The 24,142-nt window shown below is 43.4% G+C and overlaps 1 protein-coding gene and 1 long non-coding RNA gene across 4 annotated transcripts in view; both read right to left on the bottom strand.

Annotated features, from left to right (window-relative positions):
• Nucleotides 1-3,997: 3,997 nt before the first annotated feature.
• The window catches only part of LOC113019261 (integrin alpha-M-like), a 30,110-nt gene continuing 9,965 nt past the window's right edge, over nucleotides 3,998-24,142 (bottom strand). For both annotated transcript variants that reach the window (XM_026162843.1, XM_026162842.1), the window contains 15 exons: nucleotides 14,001-14,143; nucleotides 13,741-13,892; nucleotides 13,492-13,617; nucleotides 12,259-12,332; nucleotides 6,089-6,230; nucleotides 5,911-6,009; nucleotides 5,744-5,823; nucleotides 5,573-5,659; nucleotides 5,417-5,486; nucleotides 5,228-5,323; nucleotides 5,038-5,118; nucleotides 4,804-4,914; nucleotides 4,542-4,655; nucleotides 4,352-4,462; nucleotides 3,998-4,166 (listed from right to left, as the gene is read on the bottom strand). In XM_026162843.1, coding sequence (XP_026018628.1) covers nucleotides 4,068-4,166; nucleotides 4,352-4,462; nucleotides 4,542-4,655; nucleotides 4,804-4,914; nucleotides 5,038-5,118; nucleotides 5,228-5,323; nucleotides 5,417-5,486; nucleotides 5,573-5,659; nucleotides 5,744-5,823; nucleotides 5,911-6,009; nucleotides 6,089-6,230; nucleotides 12,259-12,332; nucleotides 13,492-13,617; nucleotides 13,741-13,892; nucleotides 14,001-14,143 — 1,585 coding nt within the window. In that variant the 3' untranslated portion in view covers nucleotides 3,998-4,067. The remainder of the gene's footprint in view (nucleotides 4,167-4,351; nucleotides 4,463-4,541; nucleotides 4,656-4,803; nucleotides 4,915-5,037; nucleotides 5,119-5,227; nucleotides 5,324-5,416; nucleotides 5,487-5,572; nucleotides 5,660-5,743; nucleotides 5,824-5,910; nucleotides 6,010-6,088; nucleotides 6,231-12,258; nucleotides 12,333-13,491; nucleotides 13,618-13,740; nucleotides 13,893-14,000; nucleotides 14,144-24,142) is intronic.
• LOC113019302 (uncharacterized) lies at nucleotides 21,250-22,401 on the bottom strand. 2 transcript variants are annotated; one of them, XR_003271998.1, is made up of 3 exons: nucleotides 21,672-22,401; nucleotides 21,453-21,597; nucleotides 21,250-21,370 (listed from the first exon to the last, which is right to left on the bottom strand). It is a non-coding gene; the product is annotated as an uncharacterized LOC113019302 (long non-coding RNA). The 2 variants fall into 2 exon arrangements; XR_003271997.1 differs by having other exon boundaries at nucleotides 21,453-22,391.

Here is a 24,142-nt window from a genome sequence, read left to right as displayed (position 1 = left end):
AGATGCTGGGGAGGACACACAGTGACAGACACAAAAAGGGAACAGACTAAATAAACAAGTAACTAAGAACTAGAAATTCACAAACTAGAAAGCACAAGGAAACTAAATAATATGAAATAAAGACTAAGAAAAATAAATCACCACAATAAAAAGCAAGGTCCAAGAGTCAAAAAACACAAAGACAATGGGCAAACAACCCAGGTAGCATGACCTAAAGCAGCATGAATGAATCAAGTCACCTTCTTCAGTTTAACAAAAATAGCTTTTTTTTTAGTACTTTTCAGCATATATGTTGATTTTCATACATTTTGCAGTAGTCTACATGATGGCATGGAAGGTTTTTTATTAACTTTACAATATAGAGCACCCTGATCTAAATCGACTGTTGTTGTGACTTGGTGCTACATAAATAAAATTGAATTGAATGGAACCATTAAATACAGTTTACATGATTAACATATAGTGTTTGCATACATTCAAACATGGAAACTTTCACTGAGCCGTAAGATTCTTCAAAAAACATAGGGTCACTTGGAAAAGACACTTCCTACCATAATGCATGGCAGGACTTTGCCAAAAATTCACTCCATCTGCTCAGGTAGGTCACTACATTTAATTATTGTCCATTTTATTTGAGTATCCAAACTTTTTGTCTGCTCAGATGGTTTAATTTCAACCAATTATTCGGTCTTGAAGAAGTTATAGGTTATAGGGAATGAGTGATCTTTTGTTTGCTTAAAGCACAGGTGTTGAACTCCAGGCCTTAGGGGCCGGTGTCCTGCATGTTTTTGATGTGTCCTTGGTCCAACACAGCTGATTTAAATGGCTAAATTACCTCTTCAACATGTCTTAAAGTTCTCCACAACCCTGGTAATGAACTAATCATTTGATTCAGGTGTGTTGAAACAGGGTGATATCTAAAACCTGCAGGACACCGGCCCTCGAGGCCTGGAGTTCGACACCCCTGGCTTAAAGAATCAAATGTGGTAGCATGGACACTGCTGCACACCATATTCATTCCTTAAAATATCAGGCAGGTCTTTCATATATACTTAATACAAAAAAGTATGGAAATTTGTGTTTTATCCTCCTAAGACCCAAACTCTTCCACAGCATGCATTTTTAATTTCTCTTTGATATTTGGGCTGATTGGGGCCTGATGAAAGTAAAAACAAAGAATTGACAGATTTTTTTTTTTTTACCTAATCTTTGTTTCTAAGAAAAATGAGAGCCATATATGAGGATATTCATATAAAATTTCGATAGAACAGTAGCAGTATAATGTCCTCGTAAGTGCATATCAGTGTTAGGATGCCTGGGTCGTTGACCCAGGGTTTTGAGTTTACTATATTATTTATCATTTCTAGTCTTTGGTTTCTTTGTTAGAGTTCTTTTTTATGGTTTATGTCTCTGTGTAATCCTTAGCTGCTGTCTCCCCTGTCTGCTATATCCCCGTGTCCAGTCAGTGTCTGTGTCTGCCCTGGTCCCATGTCTCTGTTCCCTCTGTTGTAGTGCCTGCCTGTCAGTCTGCGTCTGTAAGTTCAGTCTGTGTTATGTTTCCTGTTTTATTTTGAAGGTCCATGTCTTATGTTAATGTATCTGGTTTTGCTTCCCCTGTTTCGTTAGGCCTGATTTGCCCCAGCTGTGTTTCCCTCCTGTTACTCCTATTCCCTGATTGCTCCCTCTATGTACACTGAACAAAAATATAAACGCAACACTTTTGTTTTTGCTCCCATTCCCCATGGGATGGACGTAGAGACCTAAAATTCATTCCAGATACACAATATAACCATCCCTCCCAAACAGTGGTCACAAATCAGTCCAAATGTGTGGTAGTGGGCACATCTGCTATATTGAGATAATCCATCCCACCTCACAGGTGTGCCACATCAGGATGCTGATCTGACATCATGAGTAGTGCACAGGTGTACCTCAGACTGCCCACAACAAAAGGCCACCCTGGAATGTGCAGTTTTGTCTCACAGCAAAATGCCACAGATGCCACAAGCAATGAGGGAGCGTGCAATTGGCATGCTGACAGCAGGAATGTCAACCAGATCTGTCGCCCGTGCATTGAATGTTCATTTCTCAACCATAAGCCATCTCCACAGGCGTTTCAGAGAATATGGCAGCACATCCAACCGGCCTCACAACCGCAGACCTCGTGTAACCACACCAGCCCAGGACCTCCACATCCAGCAGGTTCACCTCCAAGATCGTCTGAGACCAGCCACCCAGACAGCTGCTGGAACAATTGGTTTGCACAACCAAACAATTTCTGCACAAACTGTCAGAAACCGTCTCAGGGACGCTCAACTGCATGCCCGTCGTCCTCATCGGGGTCTTGACCTGACTCCAGCTCGTCGCCGTAACAGACTTGTGTGGGCAAATGCTCACATTCGATGGCGTCTGGCACGTTGGAGAGGTGTGCACTTCACGGATGAATCATGGTTCACATTGTTCAGGGCAGATGGCAGCTGAGAATGTCCCAGTTCTTGCATGGCCAGCATACTCACCGGACATGTCACCCATTGAGCATGTTCGGGATGTGCTTGACCGGCGTATACGACAGCGTGTACCAGTTCCCACGAATATCCAACAACCTCGCACAGCCATTGAAGTGGAGTGGACCAACATTCCACAGGCCACAATTGACAATCTGATAGACTCCATGCGACGATGTGTTGCACTGCATGAGGCAAATGGTGGTCACACCAGATACTGACCGGTTCTGGGTCCCCAGACCCCCAATAGCGCAAAAAACTGCACATTCCAGGGTGGCCTTTTGTTGTGGGCAGTCTGAGGTACACCTGTGCACTACTCATGATGTCAGATCAGCATCCTGATGTGGCACACCTGTGAGGTGGGATGGATTATCTCAATATAGCAGATGTGCCCACTACCACACATTTGGACTGATTTGTGACCACTGTTTGGGAGGGATGGTTATATTGTGTATCTGGAATGAATTTTAGGTCTCTATGTCCATCCCATGGGGAATGGGAGCAGTAACAAAGGTGTTGCGTTTATATTTTTGTTGAGTGTATTTAAGCCCTGTGTTTCAGTTTGTCGGTGTTGTGATCTACCCTTATTTTGCTGTGTGTTCTGTCTGTGTAAAGTTTACCTTGGAGTCTCAAGGTAGGCTACTACATCCTTTCCGCTCCCAAATGTTGAAAGTACCCACTCTGTAGAGGCGAGGATTGTCTTCTTGAGGCTAGAGTTTGGTCCAGTCTTTGGAGATATGGGACTGCCACTGGTTGCAGAATCTCATCTTGATATTTCTCTGCACTGAAATGGCTTCCAGTGATGACAAGCACTGCTTTTTCCAGTGAGGGAGATGCTTCACCACGCTATCACACTGCCTCCACCAGCAATCAGCACAGAGTTCTCATAGCGTTGTCAAAATCTTTTCCATACTTTGATCCTAAGATCCAACTGGTGTAGGCAGAATTTGGACTCATTGCTGAAAACTACGTCCCTCCACGTTTTGATTCTAGTGCATGTTGCAGATACCAGTGCAAACAGGGCTGATAGTTAAGTGCAGGCATGGTAGGCTTCCTGGTAGCCCCATGAGACTAGCTGTGTGCAATCCCTTCCAGATTGTCTGTGTCGGGAGCCATTGACCATGCTGTCCTGCAAACCTTGAGTGCAGAGGTGTAGATGACTGTCTACAGTTCCTAAGTGCTGGCAAGGCGAGAAAACTGTCTTCTTGTGATGTTTTCTTCTTTGCAGCCAGTCTCTGACATCCCCCACTATACGGAACTTGGCCTTAGAATTGGAGATGGTACTGGGGCTCACTCAAAATATTGATGTAGCTTAGTTATGCGGAAAACTAGTTTGAGGTTGCCCTAAAGCACTAAAGCTCTATCCAGATCAGTCAAATGTGGCCTGCTTGGAGCAGACACCAGCAGACCGTTCCAGCTATAAAAATGCTTTCCCACACTATAAGATTTTTTTTAACAAGAACTGTTACAACAAAGGGATAATCAACCAAACACAAATTTCCTTACTTGTTTAATGTTTGTTTTAACTTTACAGTAAATCTACAACAACAAATATGAGCTTTGTTATTCTGTTTGGGATTCATTTCCATCAGTTCCCGGTCCCAGATCGGTCTCTGCATTTTCATTCATCATCTGTGAATATTTACTCTTGAAAAACCCAGCCTAGGAGTGCAAGGGGAAAAAATGAAAGTGCAGAGATTATTCATTAGACTTACATTCAAAATTAAAGCAAATAACTACATGAGTAAATATAAACTCTTGAACTTTGTTTAAAAAATTAGACATACTCTCTAAAAACCTTTCACAGCTGTGTGATGAGTTGAAAAAGTGTAAGAAGAGTCTTTCACCTTATACAGGCCAGCAGTGAGTAAAGCCAGAAAAGCCAACCCTCCCAGGGATCCTCCTATAATCTCTTTGGTGAAATTTGTCTGAGGATACACTTCTACCTCGACTATAATCTGAGAGATAAGGTAACAGAATGTGGATGATATTCAAGCTCTTGTGTAACTCAAACAAGAGAAAGTAATGCTAAATCACCTTGCGAACAGGAGGATTGTTGTTAGACACTGTTGAAAAGTAGATGTACTGGCTTTGGTCATAATCCACAGTGGCTGTACTGGTCAAGAGGAATTTGGCAGATTGAAGTCCAATCTTAGAAAAAATGAAATGAGTTAAGCCTAAATTAGGTATTATTTGATTTAACTGTAAAATGGTTATATCTGAAGATTTAACCAAAGTACTCATACATACTCAGGAAAAGTATTAATGAAACAATTTTAAAAAACTATTCTTTAATTACCTGCTCTATCCATCCTGAACTGAGATTGGCAGAGATTTCGTATGTCCTACTCTGCAGTCTTCCCATGAAGGTGTTGCACTTGAACACTCTGCACATGGCTACAGAGCAGTCCTGTGGGTGATTTAAAGAAGACTGAATGAAACAAATCTTGTATTCAGTACAATGTTGTGTTTTGAATCAGTACCATGGTTCAGTTTTAACAGGTAGGTAGCAAAAGTACAGACGGATACTTACCACCACTTTATCCTTTTGTATCTGTGGAACAAAATCTTTGACACTTGGTTCTTCATCATTTTCTGTCTGACAGTCTACAATCTGAAATACATTTAAAATAATGTCAGGGTGATTGGTCCTGTTTTTACCTCATTCACCCATCACACAGCTAAATCTGACCCATTTTTAGATCTTCTCACACATATATTACCTGTAGGCTGCTCAATACCCAAATCTCTTTTTCACCAAGCTTCACTGGAACCTTGATCACCACAGTGAAATTAAACGCTCTGATATCATTTGTTACCTAAAACATGGGGAGTAAAGAAAAAGCAGTCAAACACTATTATGTTAAGTCTAATTCACACAGTCATATTTATTATATTTTATTACATTTTACCTTGATTAATTGTTGGACTGGTATCTGCAAATTATTCATCCCAAAAGTGAAATTGCTGTAACTGAAGGAGCTAAACAGATATATTTTAAACATTAAATACATACTGTGTAAAACAAAATGTGTAATTCATCTTATAACGAACAGAACAACACATACTTTTCAAATGTCATGAAAATGCTGTATTTCACATCAATCCATTTATTTTTGTAGATTTCACTGGTTGTAGCGTTCTCCTGATTTCCACTGAAAGAAAGAAGTGAAATGATTTGTACTGTGTCTGTGGGGTTATTGCTTAAATGAGAAGGACCTCTACTAAATGAACAGTACCTGGTGGCATTAGCAGTGATAAAGATCTTCCTCTCTAGTTGAGCGTTTGTTTCGATACCATATGAGACAATGAAGAAAGCCTTGATTGAATTGAAGAAGAGAGAGTGATTGCTCATTTTGTTAAACTGTGTAGAAGTTAACAGACAAATCATACCACAATAACAAACCTTAGTTCTGCTCTTGAAAATTGGCTTGTCAATAGTACAGTCTGTCCTTCCACGGGATAAACCATCTTCACTGTCCAAGGAATTGCACTCAATTCTTCCCTTTATTAGAAAATAAAATGACTGCTGGATGCACTGGGAGAGCAGCAAATCAATGATGAACTTGATCCTGACACATTACCTGCTGAATGGTGAACTTCCTGTAAGAGAGTCCAGCTGGATACGTGAGAATAACACGGCTGTTGTAGGAGTTTTCCCCTCTGTTCTCCACTGAGACTGTGACATTCAAAAGCTCATCAATGCCCACTTTAACCTCTAAGGATCTGACAGAGGACAAGAATAAAGGAAGAATAAAGCAAGACTGCACTGTGATGCTGAAGTTGTAGGAGGCTAAATATAGTATAGCTTTGTGTTGAATACTAACATATTAATATTCAAATCCAAATCCAATTTATTTATATAGCACATTTAAAAACGAAAGGTTTGCCCAAAGTGCTGTACAAAAACACAGTGTAAAACACAAGATAAACCACTGACACTTACATAAAACATAATAAAACACAAACTATCAATGTCAACACAACGCATACAAATATCAACTCACGCCAGTCTGAACGCTATCGAAAAAAGGTGTGTTTTCAAAAGCGCTTTAAAAACAGGAAACAAAAATGCCTGTCTAATATTTAAAGGCAGCGTATTCCAAAGTTTTGGGGCCATAATTGAAAAGGCTCGCTTTCCTCTGCATTTGAGCCTTGATTTTGGGACAACCAACAGCAGCTGGTCAGCTGATCTGAGGGTCCGTGAAAGAATATACGGCTGAAGTAACTCTGAAAGGTATGGGGGAGCAAGACCATTAAGGCATTTATAAACCAGTGTTAGGACTTTGAAATTAATTCTGTGATGAACAGGAAGCCAGTGAAGAGAAGACAGGATAGGTGTTACATGATCATGCCTGTGGGTACCAGTTAAGAGGTGGGCAGCAGCATTTTGAACGAGCTGAAGACGAGCAAGAGACCCTTGGCTGACTCCAACATAAAGTGCATTGCAATAGTCAAGCTGTGTTGAAATAAAGGCATGTATTACCTTCTCCGTGTCACGTCTTGACAAAACTGGCTTCAGCTTTGCTATTTGCCTCAGCTGGAAAAAGCTTTTTTGCAACACTGAATTAATATGTTTGTTCAATTTAAAATCTGAGTCCATAATGACTCCCAAGTTTGTCACATGCTGCTTGATATAAGACCCTAGCCAACCATAATTTACAAGCGGGTTGCATGAAATATTATTAGGTCTAAATACAATCACCTCCGTTTTACTCTCATTGAAACTCAAAAAGTTCAGAGCCATCCAAGCTTTGACATCTTCAAGGCAGTTTAAAAGGATTTGGATGGAGCCTGGGCGATTTGGTGCTAAAGGCAAATAAATTTGGCAGTCGTCTGCGTAACAGTGAAAGGATATTTCATGTTTTCTATAAATAGACCCCAAAGGGAGCAGGTATGATGAAAAAAGAAGAGGGCCAAGGATTGAGCCCTGGGGCACCCCACAAGAAAGGGGGGCTGAGGTGGACTCAAAATTTTCAATTTTAACACTTTTCAACTTTTAGTGGGGCCATAATGTTTAGGGTTTCAGTACAGGTTTCTTGGAACTGCAATAGCAGCTCATCCAGACTAAGTCCTAAACTAATTTCAGGGTCAATAAAAGCATTTTTTTCTATAAAAGTTGAGGAGAAGAGCGCAGCAGTGGAAGAATTAAAGATTCGGCAGCGCCTGGGTGGAGCGCGAGCTTTAAACTCATGCACAAGAGAAATGTCAAATAAAACAGGTTTGTGATCAGAAAACACAGAATCCCCAATTTCCAAATTAAAAACAGATAAACCACACGATAACACCAGGTCAAGAGTGTGCCCCTGCTGGTGTGTAGGGCCTTGTACGGACTGTACAAAGTTAAAAGACTGAATAGGATTTAAAAACTCCTGAGCAAGCAGACCATCAGAGCAACAGACATGAATATTAAAATCACCAACTATTAAAATCCGATCATATTTAGGCACAATGTCAGCCAAGAAACATGAAAAGTCATTTAAAAAGTCTTTGTTAAACTTCGGTGGTCGGTAGATTACCACACACACAACCGGTTGAAGACGTCCCAGTTCAAACATCAACAGTTCAAAACTGGAGGGGGGAACCGGTACATGGAGTTGCTTGCAATTAAAGTTATTTTTAAAAACTGTCAATATTCCTCCTCCTCTGCCCGATATCCTTGGAGCATTTAAAAATGAGCAGTCGGAGGGCAATAGTTCAGAAATGAAGCTAGACTCACCAATTTTCATCCCTGTCTCAGTCACAAAAAGGAGATTCAAATCATTTGAAGAAAAGAAATCGTTTATGACAAACGTTTTACTTGCTATGGACCGGGCATTTATTAAAGCCATCCTCGTTGGAACTGGAGTCTGGGAAGAAGTTGTCTGTGAAGCCCAAGTTAATGACCGCAAATTCACAAAGTTTATTCCACGACGCCCAAGACGTATAAAACATTGGCGAGCAGGCTCACGTGCACCCAAGCTTACGACAGGAACCAGACAAGGGGCAACATGCTCCAGGAGACGCCTTGAGATGTGATGGAACAGACTATAATCCACTGGAGCAGCCGCTAAAGAAAAAGCAAGGCAGGCTTTAAGCTTCACTAGCCGACCGGCACATTTACGATGCGTCGGAGCAGGAGGAAGTGCTCCACGTAGCAGGTAAGCAGGAACATCAGCCAGGGATGGTGGATACCCTGTTGTTTGTCCTTGCTGATTAGTCAGAAAACATTGAAGATCAAAAAGTTTTTGGCGTTCATATACCAGTTGCGAGTTGATTTGGGTGGCACAAATTGTACAAAACAAAATTGACAGAGACAGATGGCAAGCCACACACACCGGCGCCATCATGCATCAATATTGGCAGTCAGGAAGCTCCCTATATTATTTTAATTTGCTGTCATTTGCTGGTGATCATAAAACACAAAAAATAACTGATGATGCATTATGAAAAAAGGTATTACCGTTAGGGCTGGGTATCGTCACTGATTACTAGAATCGATTCGATTCCGATTCACAAGGTCCCGAATCGATTTGATCCATGATTCGATTCAATTAAATTTGAATATGGGAAATTTTGCCTCAGACAGTCAGAAATATTATAATTCAGATCAGAACATTTACATATTTTTGTATCTATAATAAGAAAGCTGACACTCGCAAGACTTTATCAAAGGTGTGAGCATCACAGCAGATGCCTTTGTGTCAAAGTAGCTGAAGATAAAACACAGAAAAACATGAAGGTGATTTTCCTGGCCTGGGATTTTATACAAATATTCTGCAGTACATCAAAAACGAAAGAAAACCATGAATCAACATATGAACATTACCTCTGAAGTTACAGCGGTTTTATTAGAGACACTGCTGAGCGTTTTCCATTTTGCATAATTGTAAAAGTTTAAATTTGTTCAGTAGCCTGTTGAACGGCAGAAATTAGGTTTTCTTTTCGGAAGTAACTAAAAGGAACAAAAACAGTGGCCGACAGCGCTGTAAACAACGGTAGACTTGTGCGTAACAAGCAAGCGAATAATGCAGAAAACAGAGATTTAGATGGGAAACTGTTCTTGGAGTACAGAGAGGGGGGGGGGGGGGGGGGGGGGAGCTGTGCATGAAGTGTGATTTTATCGTGGTGGAAGCAAAACAGCAAAAGTAAGAGTGAATTCATGACGATGTTTATGTGAAGTGTAGTTTGGATCTTCTTTCTCTGCTGGTTCAGTCAATATTGTTTGGTGAGTGATTAAACCTGCAGCTTCAGAATCAGCGCAAAAAGGGCGTAAACAAAAAGCGCGGACCTGCCGACGGATCAGAATTGGTGAGCTGTCGGCTTTCAGCCCCGACCCTGCCCATGCCGTTGGGTGAGAAAAGCGACATCTCGCTGCTTTTGATCTGTCGGCGGGTCCGCGCTTTGTGTTTACGTCTTTGTGCAGAATCCATGTACCTGCTCTCATTTACTGTTTAGCTGTTTGGTGGTTGTCGAAATTTTGTGAGGTTTAACCTGAGATTCTGGCGTTTTGGGCAAAATAAATTTATATTAAAAAATCGATTCAGGATTTTAATGAATCGATATCACATTATCAAAGCCAGAATCGATTTTAAATCGATAAATCGATTATCAAAACCCCTAATTACCATCCATTGATTTTCGGACTCTTATCCAGGTGTGGATCATGGAGGCCTCTGTCTAGGCAGAAATGCCCTGAGTTCTTTCTCGCAGCCAGCTCCTTCAGCTCATCCAGTCATCAAAGCATTCCCAGGTCAAATAAGCGCTCTCTAGTAATCTCTAGTAATCAGAATGGATGTCTCTAGGTGTCTTAGTCAGATGCTGACCCACCTCAACTGGTTCATTTCAGTAGAGAGGAGTAGCAGCTCTACTCTGATATCCTCTCAAATGACTCTGCAGAAGTCATTCTCTTTTGGAGAAAGCTCATTTCTGCCGTATTCTTTTGGGCAATTCCCAGACCTCACAGCCATAGGTGATGGGTGGGAAATAGATTTTTTTTGCTACAACAGACCAGTACAGCATCCACATCACTGCAGTTGCCATGTCAATCCGCCTGTCAATATCCCTCTCCACTCTCCTATTACTTGCCCCTAACACAAAGTGAGCACACCCCCACTGTTTCAGCTGAGGCCTATGGTCTCAGACTTCTGATGTTGATTCTCATTTCATCTACTTCACACTCAACTGCAAACCACCATAGTGTACACTGGAGGTCATCACCTGATGAGGTCATAAAAGTTGTGAACAGAATTGGTAGCAAAGGACAGTCCTAGAAGAGCTCAATGCTCACCAGGAAACGGTCTGGCATACTACTCTTATGGTTGTGCAGGGACTGAATGGCCCGTAACAGTAGCAGCCAAACCAAACCCCCATAAGATTCCCCAAGGGATACGCATCAGTGCCTTCTCCAATAGTTCTCCAAACCATATGTAGACAGGTTGGACCCATTGGTCCCATTACACTTTCACACAACCTCACTTGGGTCAAGAGCTGGTCCGGTGTTCCATGATTATGAGAACAACTGCATTTTTTTTCCTGGATCCACAGTTCAACTAATAGATGAGCTCTACTTTCCACCTTCGTGGAGGAGGGATGAAGAGTGTGGTCCCTTGGAGCATACCCTTCAGCATTAGTTGGTTAGTCCCCAGGAGAGGCATCTTGAACCACCCCATACAGGGACTTCAAGAAAGCTGGGTACACTGACAGTCAGATGTGTTTTCAAACCCAATGGCGTAGGAAAGCAACCCTCTAATCTAGCTGGGAAAACCAAACCACGGTCATACAAGTATACCCAGCCTTGCTCGTTGCCTTTCACTGATTTCTTGTTTCTTTCATAACTGTCAATAAACCAACATCTCAATGATTTGAGCTATGTTTCTGTCTGTCATGGTTTGTGGGAGCATTGTGCTGGATGTTTCTGGATGGCTCTTCGGTTACACCCTTGGGCGGGGCCACCAGCATCGCACTTGAATTCCATCCACAGGCAATCACAGGAGGACTACATCAACCAGTACGGCCTGCTGCTCCGTTCAGCTACTCTCAGTGGTCCTACTTGCCTGCCCTGCACACTGGATAACAGTCTCTGTAACTTCATCCCTCTAGATTCTCTCACAAACGTTTTCCCCCTTCGAGCGCCGCGGTCTGGCTCTGACAGTAAGCACGCAGCATCATTATCCTGCTTTGCTGTCTCTCCTCTGCTTCCCTGCAGCTAAGTAATTGTTTCCTCTTCTGTTTCAGTTTTCCCACGGTCCCAATCACAGCTTCTCTCCCCACTCACCTCCATATTTGCTCCTGTTTCCTCAGGCCTGAGTTTAACTTTCACTTTCAGAGTTTACTATTGTTTTCTCACAAAAGAAATAAAATGTATATAGTTCGCTGCTAAATTTGTGTTGAGTCTGCTTCTGGGTCCAGTATTCATGACAGTGTCTAAGGTTTAGTGAACCTCAATGCCTTCTTGGGGATTGGTATAATTTTGAAATAAATATTCCCTGCCATTGTTGGGTTTGTTTCTTTAATCTTAATATGTCGTGGTAATCTCTCAATCACATACTACCACCATTGTGTGTGTGTGTGTTATCATTGTTGTCTCTTTTATTAGGATAAAATGATGGAGACTAAATACCAAACTGTCCCAAAATATCTATGTGCTTCAAAATTGAAGTTTTAAGTGTCTTTCGAGTGTACAACTTATGAAATACATGTTACATGTTATGAAACCTAGCAAGTGACTAAAAACACAAGCAAAGCTAAACAAAGTTTTGTAATTCTGCCTCACCTGGTGAAGTTGAAATCCACTTTCAGGTTATCAACACATTTGTTGTCAGTTCCACAGTTGATCTCAAACCCTAACTGTGGAAGAGAGTGTGATGTCAAAAACATTTATATTACACATTATTCACAGAATAAATGTAAACGTTTTACAGATGAATCCAACAAACAATTTGTGTGTTCTACCCAATGCCGGGTGTAAGATAAAGTAAAAAGTAGCCTTCTATTTTTCAGTAATGCAGTAATGTAATGTGTTACGGTACTGAATTCAGTAATTAAACTTCAATTACAATTATATTGTTACTAGTGTTGCAAAGTTTTCTTTAGTTTTCTGCTGGTTGGTTGGACAGAAAATATCAAAGAAAATTGGTTTTCTTCCTGCGCACTTGTGCTAAAATTAGCTCATTTCACTTTGTGTGCGGGAGGAGCGAAATAGTTGAGTGATCTACAGTAGAAAGAGAGGAGAGGAGAGAAGACTGCAATGGTAAAATGCAAACTGCATCCAGGACAGAAACAGCAGCTGTTTGCACAGCTAACACTAATTGGATTATTGGAAGCATCTTCGCAGACAGCATGCTAGCAAAAAAAACTAGCCAACAGAGGAACGTTAAAGCTGAGCATAGCCCAGTCAGGTAAGAAAGGAAGTGATTAGCAGTCGAGCTTGAAGCCTCCATTTCTATCCATTAATGTTTATAAAGGAGAATCAATGTTGCAACCATTTCAAAATCTCTTGTGTTTATATGTAAACACTAAAGGAAAGATCATATGTGTTTTCTCATTGGGATAGGGATTGCATTGGCATGTCAGACTGTAGCCTAAGATTTATATTATTTACTTATAATTATGAGACAATGCATTTTGGGTCATTTCATGGAGTAACAAGAAAATAATGTAATGATCAGTGTAATAAACTACTTTAGTAATTTTGTAGCATATTGGATTACTAACGATTAATTTCTAATATGCAACTTTTTTTGAGTAATGACCCCAAATATGTAGCTGTGCCTGCTGTTGGTACTGGGAATAAAGTTCCTAATAATATTCTGGAAAGCAGCTTGCATTTATTGCAGTGGGATTCCACTGCAGGGATGTTGATGCATGTACTTCCAGTACTTCAATTGAATCTCTCCAGAAGGTATTCTTCAAGTGTATGCCAATAAAAAACACAATTGAGGAAAATAATTTTATAAAGACTGCCCTCAGATATCTGGTTAATAAAGTACCTATAAAGATTACTTACAGGATGAATGGTTGCTGTTTGAGCCTGCTGGGCAAGGCTTGGTCTGAGATTTGTGTTTGAGGGCAAACCATCAAACTTGAATTTGAGCTCATTGGAAAGTGAATTGAGAGCATCTTCTGGACAAGCCTGCAAGAAGAGATGAGTGCTGAGTTTAGATTCAGTGTTGGATGACTCTTAAAAACAAAATGGAAATCAAAATATATTGTTACACCAAGGTGAACTTTCTCTGATGTTGTTATTTGGTTTTACCTCAACAAGGAACTTCACAGTTGAGCATTTTTTTCTTATTAAGTCCACAGTAAGTGATCCTGACTGCTCTCGTTTCCCACCAACATATGCCCGGTTGCTTGGAGGTTTGCGAGTGGCATCCAGTGTTAAAGTGTAATTAATCCTTGCTTGAGCTGGAATAAATCAGTGTTTGATTTCAATGCTGCAATTTACATACATTTAGAAAACATTAAATTGCTGGGCAGTGGCTTTGTAGTTCAGAAAAACCAAGAATGATGAACCTGTGTTGACTGTAGACACTCTGCTCATGGTAAAGCAAATTTCAGCTGTGTTCTGCAGTGGTTTTGAGCAGTCTACATTCTGAGTAGGGATTTGGATTGGGCTGAATGACACCTCAGCTTCAACCATTACTATGGGTCTTGATCTAGAAAGTAGGAAAACACATGTGAACAAGATTTGACTTTTTGTTCTGACCTGAATTAGTAACAAGACTTCAATCTAATCTTTCCTTTGCCCTAACATTTCATTTGAACAACTACAGCTCAAACATTTTGAGACATTTAACACCTAATAGTCCTGAAATCTTTTAAATGATAGATGATAATAATGAATTGGATTTATATAGCGCTTTTCAAGGCACCCAAAGCGCTTTACAATGCCACTATTCATTCACACACTGGTGGAGGCAAGCTACAGTTGTAGCCACAGCTGCCCTGGGGCAGACGGACAGAAGCGAGGCTGCCATATCGCGCCATCGGCCCCTCTGGCCAACACCAGTAGGTGGTACGGTAAAGTGTCTTGCCCAAGGACACAACGGCCAGGACAGAGATCCCAGGGATCGAACTGGCGACCTTCCGGTTACAGATACGCTTCCCAACCCCCTGAGCCACAGTCATTCCATAAATGATGATTTATGGAATAATGAATTATAAATCAGGAATGCTTTTTAATGGAATATCTATGTAGATGTACATCAACATAGACCTATTTCCCATCACCATCACTCTTGTGTGCCAGTGGTGTAACTTCACAGTATTAATGGGTGGAGTAAATGATACCTATTTGATAATGTCAGCAGTGCTGAAACACATGGTATTGTATGAAAATATTTTTGTTATTGCATGCATTTCCATTTCTGTATGAACAAAGTTACAGTTTCACACATTTACTGCTTCTTTTTTTTTAAATCAGCAGAGCATTTTTCATCATGTGGTAAAATAATTTGAAAAAAATGTCTAATCCTTTTGACTCCATAAACTTTTTGCCATGATCCTGTGTTTATGTATTTGGACATTTTGATTCTATCTTATTTGGATATATCTGAATAGTTCTGTTGTTCGTTCTACTGTGTTGTAGTAGTAATAAGGAAGTGTGTTTAGGTGCTTTTACTTTGAAAGGGAGCGGGCGGAAGGAGAGACGAGAGAGCGGAGGCAGCCACGAGAAAAGAGAGGAGAGAGAAAAGCGTGCGCGAGATGCTGCTAGCGTCTACAGAGACTTTTTTCCAATGGACAGTGAGGATAAATCATCCCACGCCCATGGCTGAGTAACAGAGCGTGACTGTGAGGTGGTGCAGCCCGGACTGGTTTGCACTGTTGCCTCGAAATATCCCTAGTAAGCGGCGTGCTAACTTGGCTAATCGTAGTTAGCCATAAAGGCGGACTTCGCTGGACGTCACCTGACCTGCATGGAGTGGGAGACTACTGACTGCCAAGGCGGGCCGGTCAGGTTTGCTGCTTAAAAGGAGTAAGCGTGCAGCTCGGCGACCTAAGGGACGGACCTCTCGGCGTGCCGTGAGTGTATTGTGGACAAAAGACTAAGGTTTCCAGGTAGGAGCACCATTTTGTTTTCTTTTAGGACCGTTGGTTCCTACGCACCCTAGCATCGATCCAGGCCTGCACCGAGGGGACTTGGGAAATTGGGTGGTGTGAGAGTGTGTGGGGCCCATTACAGTAAAGAACTGTGTAACTGTTATTATTGTTATATTTTGTCATTGCAAGAGACTTCTTACTTTATTGATTTATTGGGTGTTTACCAAGTCATTCAGTAAACCTGCTTGGTTTAAACATAAGATTTTGTGTCTAGTACTGTTTCTTATCTATAGTTCAAAGTAAGGTAAAAGTGTATCTGTGTGTTATACGTGTGTAAATCAGGGGAACTTTCACTGAGGGCAACTAAGTAAGTTTAAGATAACTAGAACTCAGGGCGTACCCGGCTATAGTGGAGTACACAGTCAGGGGCGCTACATAAAATGGAGGCACCGCTGGGATATTTTGTTGTTTAAGTCTGAAGTTCCCAAACACGTGTATTTTGAGATAAAAGCAGTAACTTTGATATTGTTTGGTCATGGATGTTCAAGCTATGCACTCTGAGTTGTTCGAGGAGCTTCAGGAATGGAGTCGTGGAGAGACCTTAGATGAGGCTCACACACTGATGGTGCTTACTCCCAAAGGAGTGGAGCTAGACCAAATAGAGCACACTCTGGAGAGTGTTAAAGCTTTGGGTCGAGTGTGGGTCAGAGGCCGGAGATACAACAAAGCGCTTGATAGGCTAACTGTCCTGTGTGAAACCAAAGAGAAAGTAGATGCCACAAGAATCCCACCTGAAGTGTACCCTACGGGGGCTGGTGAGCCGTGGTCCATCATAGTGACAGCTGAAGCTTCGCCTCGTGAGGATTTTTCCCAGAGTAAATCGAAACGCGGGGCAGAGGCACAGGAGAATGGTAATGGTAACAGAGTCGATAATCCGTGCTGTGGGCGATTTGTTGGCAAAGATGGAGAGACCCTCCAGTGAAGGCAATAGTTATTGTAACACCCCTTTCAACACTTGGGATACAGATTTAAATGGTTACCTGTGTGTTGGGCCAATAGCTGAGGATGACTAATGAAACGCTCTGAGAACTTGGTTTGATCAATTTGTATTCACAATTAAAGAATCTTACATACATACAATGAAAACAATAACAGTGCATGAAAGGAAAAATTGGGCCCAAGTCATGGAAAATAATAAACAAAACACACACAACCCCGGGGGATTTGACTCAGTCTCTCTCTCGTGTCAGCCGACACCCTTAAGTGTGAGTCCAGCAATGAGGATTCTCTTTGCAGGATGTGCAAAGGAGGAATGACGTGCAAATCTGTCCTACCACTTTAGTAGAGTTTGTACAGTTCACAGTTCGTCCAAAGAATTTAGTTCTCTTCTTAAAGCAATCATCTCAAGGATCCTGGAGGGGTGGCTCGCCATCTTTGGACTGGATCATCACTGAACTGTACTCCCAAGTAAAAAAAACCTGACGCAGAAGAATCCGAGCAGTAACAAACTCTTTTCTGGTTAACAACAATTTCTAGATAGCTTATTTCCACTGTACAGTCCGACTGGATAAAAACAACCACGCTTTCCACTTGGAAAAAATGGACTTTTCTTCCTCTCCCTCTCTCCTGATATCCATAGCTGCTATGCAGTGAACGGCAGGAGGCGGTACTTCCCCTGTATACTTCAAGGACCATCAGGACATTATAGACATCTTCTATTTTATTAATTCTCAACAAAATAATTTAACTTAATAAAACTTAACAGTGAACTCAAAATACTAACATCACTCATAACACACTAAAACCCTTAGTAACACTCCAGGGTTACATTATCGTAGACTCAGAATGTTCTCGGGCACAATACCAACACCAGTTGGAGAAGAGACATTCAAACAGTGGGTTGAACAAGCACACCTAATGGTGGAGGAGAGTGACAGTTCTGCTAAAGAAAAGAGGCGCAGAATCATTGAGTCTTAAAGGTCCAGCACTAGCGGTGGTGAAAGCTGTAAGGACAGCTGATCCTGATATTAGCCCAGAACAATTTCTAGAAGCTGTTACAAAAGCTTTTGGCAGTGCTGAGACGGGTGAGGATTTGTACTTTGCTTCTCGGTTACTACAACAGCAACTGCAGGAAAACTATCCGACTTTCTGAGGCGATTAGAGCAGTCGCTGAGCAGGGTAGTGAGTTGTGGTGGAATTGAAGCCCACCGTGTTGATAGGACAGGAGTAGAACAGCTCCTTAGGGGTGCCGTGTACTCCGACATGATGTTAGTGCAACTCAAGCTGAGAGACAGGAAAGAAACCCCACCCAGTTTTGTAGAGCTCTTAAGTGAGATCAGAAGTGAGGAGGAGTATGAAGCCTCCCGGGCTAAATTGCATCTGGTAGCACACAAAGTCCAAACACAATCAGAACAGGACAACAGACAGATTGAAATTCAGAATCTGAAAACTGAGATTCGAGAACTGAAGTCTATGGTCTCATCCGTGGTAAACCAGTCATGCCCCGCACCAAGAGAAGTTGCAGAGCCTGTTCCAACAAGCAAGACTGACGGTGTAGAGAGTTCAGAAGATGGCAAAGTGGTTGCGCTGAGAAAACTGGTTAAAAGGTTGCAGCAGAAGCTGGACGCCAGAGAGCAAAGGTCTGTTGTGTCCTCTCCAGTTTTGAGAGTGGAGCCGTACAGGTCTGGTCTGAACTCTGCACGGACAGGTAGCACCAGTGATAAAGAAAGCAACTTTTGTTACCGCTGCGGAAAAAATGGGCATTTTGCTAGTAAGTGTGGAAATGCCGCAAACCAGGCCAAGGTTATCCAGAGGTTCATTCAGTCATGGAAAAAGCCCAAACGACGGGAATCATATCCCAAACCCCCTGATGCAGGTGATACCGTGTGTTCAGTTAAGAGGAGTGAAGTAGTCATGCTAGAGGACAGAGGGATCCCTAAAGGTTTGATAGGTCCATCTAATGTAAAGCAAGTCAGAGTGAATGGTGAACCGTGCAATGCTTTGTTAGACAGTGGGTCAAGAGTAACCATTATTTTTGAGAACTGGTATAAGGAGCACTTGTCAGGTGTCCCAGTTTACCCAGTTTCAGGTCTGGCCATCTGGGGTTTGAGTGATTCTAGTTACCCTTATCTCGGCTATGTCGTTGTGGATGTGGAATTTCCCGAGCAAGTCAAAGGAGGTCACGAGACCATTTCGGTCTTAGCTTTGATCTGTCCCAACTCCAGAGGTCCGGACCTCTGGAGTTGGGACCCCATGATCATAGGCACCAATGCCTCCCTTTTCCAGAGATTGGCCACCTTGTGCCAGGACACCGTAGGCGTGAGTAGCGTGCAGACTGTAAGCCAAACAGCTGGAGTTTTAACCCCACCAGCTCCTGTGGAGATCCCTGTAGAGGATGAGGGTGGAGTAGGCTGGGTGAAGTGGGTTGGGCCCAGCTCCCTGTCACTCCCAGCCGGTCAAAGCTGTCATGCTATATGCCGGGTGGAGCTAGAACAACCACTCAGCAAAGGCATATTAATGGTGGAAGCATCCCCAACCATTCCGTTGCCAGCTGGCATGCTGCTGCAGCCCATGGTGTTGTCTAGCTCTGCGCTGGAGGTAGACCATTTTGTTGTGGCAGTGCAGAATCAGTCTTCCCGGGATATCGTTCTCCCAGAAAGGACCGTTATGGGTCAGTTGTGTACGGTTGATACTGTAACTGCAGCAGTTGAAGTCTGTTCAAAAAAGGGGAAAGATCAGAGAGAGCTAGATCCCCTTCTCATAAATTTTGGCGACTCACCTTTGCCAAATGAATGGAAAGAGCGGCTCCGACAGAAGTTGTCCAAGAGGGCTAATGTGTTTACCCTCAGTGAGTGGGATGTCGGTCTGGCAACGGGAGTAGAGCATCACATTCGGATGTCAGACTCCAGACCATTCCGCGAACGGTCACGGCGTCTTGCACCAGCTGACATTGACGATGTGCGCAGACACATACAAGACCTATTACAAGCTGGCATTATCAAGGAATCTCGCAGTCCTTATGCCTCTCCCATTGTCATTGCCAGAAAGAAAAATGGCAGTATCAGGAATGTGCATTGACTATCGAACACTAAACCGTCGAACCATTCCTGATCAGTACACCACTCCCCGCATCGATGATGCACTTGATTGTTTGTCAGGGAGTAAGTGGTTCTCTGTCCTGGACCTTCGCAGTGGCTATTACCAGATACCCATGGCGGAGGAGGACAAAGAAAAGACCGCGTTCATTTGTCCGTTGGGTTTCTATCAGTTTGAGAGAATGCCCCAAGGTATCACAGGGACACCCTCCACTTTCCAGAGATTGATGGAGAAGGCAGTAGGGGACATCAACCTCCTGCAGGTACTAGTGTACCTCGATGACTTAATAGTCTTTGGCAGGTCCCTGGAGGAACATGAGGAGCGACTTTTGAAGGTGCTAGACAGACTGGAAGAAGTGGGATTAAAACTCTCATTGGATAAGTGCCAATTCTGTCAGCCGAAAGTGAAGTATGTGGGACACATTGTGCCTGCAGAGGGTGTTGCCCCCGATCCGAGTAAAGTAGAAGCGGTTACTAAATGGCCGGCGCCCACAGATTTGAAATCCCTGCGATCTTTCCTGGGGTTCTGCGGCTACTATCGCCGCTTCATAGCTAACTATGCTTCCATTGTAAGGCCACTCACAGAACTCACTAAAGGCTATGCCCCTACGCAGCGCAGTAAGAAAGGCCGGGCAGGACAAGGAAAAACCTACTTGAAGGAATCAGAGCCCTTTGGGAGTAGATGGGATCAGTCGTGTGTTTATGCTTTTCACCACATCATTCAGTGTCTGACCACTGCCCCTGTGCTAGCCTTTGCCAAGCCATACACCCTTCATGTGGATGCCAGTCTGAAAGGTCTTGGGGCCGTGTTGTACCAAGAGCACCCCCAGGGGCTGCGGCCCGTGGCTTTTGCCAGCCGGAAATTGAGCTGCCCCGAACAGCGGTACCCAGTGCACCAGTTAGAGTTCCTGGCTTTGAAATGGGCCATCGTGGACAAATTCCATGACTATTTGTATGGCGCAAAGTTTACTGTGAGCACTGATAACAATCCGCTGACGTATGTCCTTACCACTGCAAAGCTAAATGCAACAGGGCACCGATGGCTGCACCAGATGAGCAGCAAGGGTCCCATGGACTTGGTTTGCATGGATTTTCTGTCTATGGAGCCAGACTCCAAGGGGATAGGTAATGTCTTGGTGGTAACTGACCATTTTACCCGGTACGCACAGGCTTTCCCCACCAAAAACCAAAAAGCCACCACGGTTGCCAAAGTGTTGGTGGACAAATATTTTGTGCACTATGAATTGCCTGCCAGAATACATTCTGACCAAGGACGAGACTTCGAGAGCCGGTTAATCCGTGAGCTCTTGCAGTCATTGGGTATACGGAAGTCTCGGACAACTCCCTATCACCCCCAGGGGGATCCGCAACCCGAGAGATTCAATCAAACCTTGTTGTCAATGTTAGCGACACTAGGGGATGAGAAGAAGCGAACTTGGAGTCAGCATGTAGGGTCACTAGTTCATGCCTATAATAGCACAAAGAGCGATGCCACAGGGTATTCTCCCTATTTTTTGATGTTTGGGATGGAGGCTAGGTTTCCCGTGGATGTTTGTTTTGGAGCATCTCCTGATGTGTCATGCACCGTGGTGCGTGGGCACGAAAGGATCCAGGCGCAGACTCCGAGCTAACAAAAAGACACTTTATTAAAACAACGAAAGGCGACCCGGGGAAAGTAGAGAGCAAAACAGAAACTAAAAATCCGGGGAAACAATGACACGAGGAAGCCGGGATCGGGACGGCGGGGGGCTGCAATAGAAAGGGGAGATGATTACTAGGGAGCCAGGAAGCGGGGAGAACATATCAGGACTGAGTTAGAGTAGGGGCTTACGATAGAACGGAACCGTGGGAGCTCGGGAGGGAAGTGTGGCAGTCCGTGGGGGCAGGAAGTCCGTGGAATGGCGAGTGGGCCAGGTGAGCGCCGCGAGATCCAGTTGAGCCGGAGGACAGGCAGGTAGCAGACGCCGAGTAGAAATCTGGACAGAAGTAGGCAGGTTAAACAAAGTTCCAAGCAGAAGAGAATGCACACTTTTCGTGGAAGTCTGGTTACCACTGTGGGGATGACTACGGACTGGCGTGGAGCATCCGTCAGCGCCGGATTAAGTGGATCTCCGTGTAATCACCGGGATGGAGAGCAGGTGTGCTAGTGATGGCCCAGCCCGGGGGTGTGGCTACCCGAGCATCACGCATTCCACAGACCATGACATGATGGAGCTGAGGAGAAGACTCATTCACAGTATGTGACGGACTTGAAACAGGATTTGCAGAGAGCTTATCCATTAGCCAATGAGGCTGCTGATAAGGTACACAAGAGAAACAAAAGAGCTTTTGATCGACGAGTCAGTTTCCAAGCCTTGGAAGTGGGAGACAGGGTACTCCTTAAGAATCTGGGGTTGAAGGGGAAACATAAGTTGGAAAGCAAATGGAACGCTGTACCACATGTGATTGTGGGAAAACTGCCCAACCTACCGGTGTATAGGGTGAAGCCACAAACGGGTCAAGGTAGTGTGAGAACCCTACACAGAGATCATTTGTTACCGATTGGGACAGAAGTAAGACTGCCAGAAGGCATGGCCAGAGATGAAGTGCCAGCGAGACCACAGACTCGCAGGATGGGAAAAGGAAAAGAGAGGGTAGAAAGCAGAGACATGAGTCAAGACACTGGGGAGTCGACTGGACCGTCAGATGTAGAATACGAGAGGCCACATGCCTGGTACAGAGACTGTGTGGAGAAAGTGTTGAGGGAGGAGTCATTTAGTGACAATTCTCCATTGGCATCGGAGGATGACGCTCAAGCTATGTTTCTATCTGATGGCAATGCCAAAGAGTCTCAGGAGGAAGCAGATGACATTGGTGATGTAAAGAACACCGATACAGAGTCAGAAGAGGAGAAGCAAAGACCTCTCTCAAAGAGGTCTAGGGGAAGACGGAGTATTGGAAAAGAGGTCAGCAAATGCCTTAGGTCAGGGACGACTGGGAAGAGAAGAATAAAGCCAGTTTTGAGACTGTCCTACGATGAACCAGGGAAGGCTAGTCACCAACCTATTACTATTGTTCACAGAGGGGTTGTGATAAAGTTGGGGAATGTGTAAATGAAAAAAAAAAGTGAAGTTCTAAGAGTGTCTGTTATACATTCAAGATGTGTGGAGTTTTATTTGTTTTCAGTCGCCTTGGGAGATGTCTGATGAGGAACTCCAGATGATTAGAAGGGGGAGGATGTGGCCCGGGTATATTTTATGGGGCTAAGTTTTATTTCCAGTTGGATATATCTGAATAGTTCTGTTGTTCGTTCTACTGTGTTGTAATAGTAATAAGGAAGTGTGTTTAGGTGCTTTTACTTTGAAAGGGAGTGGGCGGAAGGAGAGACGAGAGAGCGGAGGCAGCCACGAGAAAAGCGTGCGCGAGATGCGGCTAGCGTCTACAGAGACTTTTTTCCAATGAACAGTGAGGATAAATCATCCTACGCCCATGGCTGAGTAACAGAGCGTGACTGTGAGGTGGTGCAGCCCGGACTGGTTTGCACTGTTGCCTCGAAATATCCGTAGTTAGCGGAGTGCTAACTTGGCTAATCGTAGTCAGCCATAAAGGCGGACTTTGTTGGACGTCACCTGACCTGCACGAAGTGGGAGGCTACTGACTGCCGAGGCGGGCCGGTCAGGTTTGCTGCTTAAAAGGAGTAAGCGTGCAGCTCGGCGACCTAAGGGACGGACCTCTTGGCGTGCCGTGAGTGTATTGTGGACAAAAGACTAAGGTTTCCAGGTAGGAGCACCATTTTGTTTTCTTTTAGGACCGTTGGTTCCTACGCACCCTAGCATCGATCCAGGCCTGCACCGAGGGGACTTGGGAAATTGGGTGGTGTGAGAGTGTGTGTGTGTGTGGGGCCCATTACAGTAAAGAACTGTGTAACTGTTATTATTGTTATATTTTGTCATTGCAAGAGACTTCTTACTTTATTGATTTATTGGGTGTTTACCAAGTCATTCAGTAAACCTGCTTGGTTTAAACATAAGATTTTGTGTCTAGTACTGTTTCTTATCTATAGTTCAAAGTAAGGTAAAAGTGTATCTGTGTGTTATACGTGTGTAAATCAGGGGAACTTTCACTGAGGGCAACTAAGTAAGTTTAAGATAACTAGAACTCAGGGCGTACCCGGCTATAGTGGAGTACACAGTCAGGGGTGCTACATACAGTTCAGTTTACGTTCCTGGTTTTGGCTCTTTTAGTTTTGTTTCTGCTTTGTGTAATATTTGTATTTTGTGGTCTTTGTTTTGTCGTCTAGCCTTTAGGTACCTCTTACCATGTTTGTTTATCTCTTGTCCCTGTGTTTTATGTTCCCTCCTGTTACCCTGGTCTGTTGTGTCCCCTTGTCAGGTTACTCCCAATCCTAATGTCAAGTTCATGCATCTTAGTCTGTTTCTCAGTGTTGTTACTTCCTCTTTTATTTTGACAGTCTCTTGTCCTGTATACATCTCATGTGCTGGTAGTGTGTAAGTAGTTTCAGCTGTTCTTCCATCTGTTGCG

Source organism: Astatotilapia calliptera, chromosome 3 (genome assembly GCF_900246225.1).
Source record: "Astatotilapia calliptera chromosome 3, fAstCal1.2, whole genome shotgun sequence".
NCBI lineage: Eukaryota > Metazoa > Chordata > Actinopteri > Cichliformes > Cichlidae > Astatotilapia > Astatotilapia calliptera.
The sequence above is the reverse complement of the archived record's forward strand: the minus strand, read 5'-3'. Positions and strand labels throughout refer to the sequence as shown.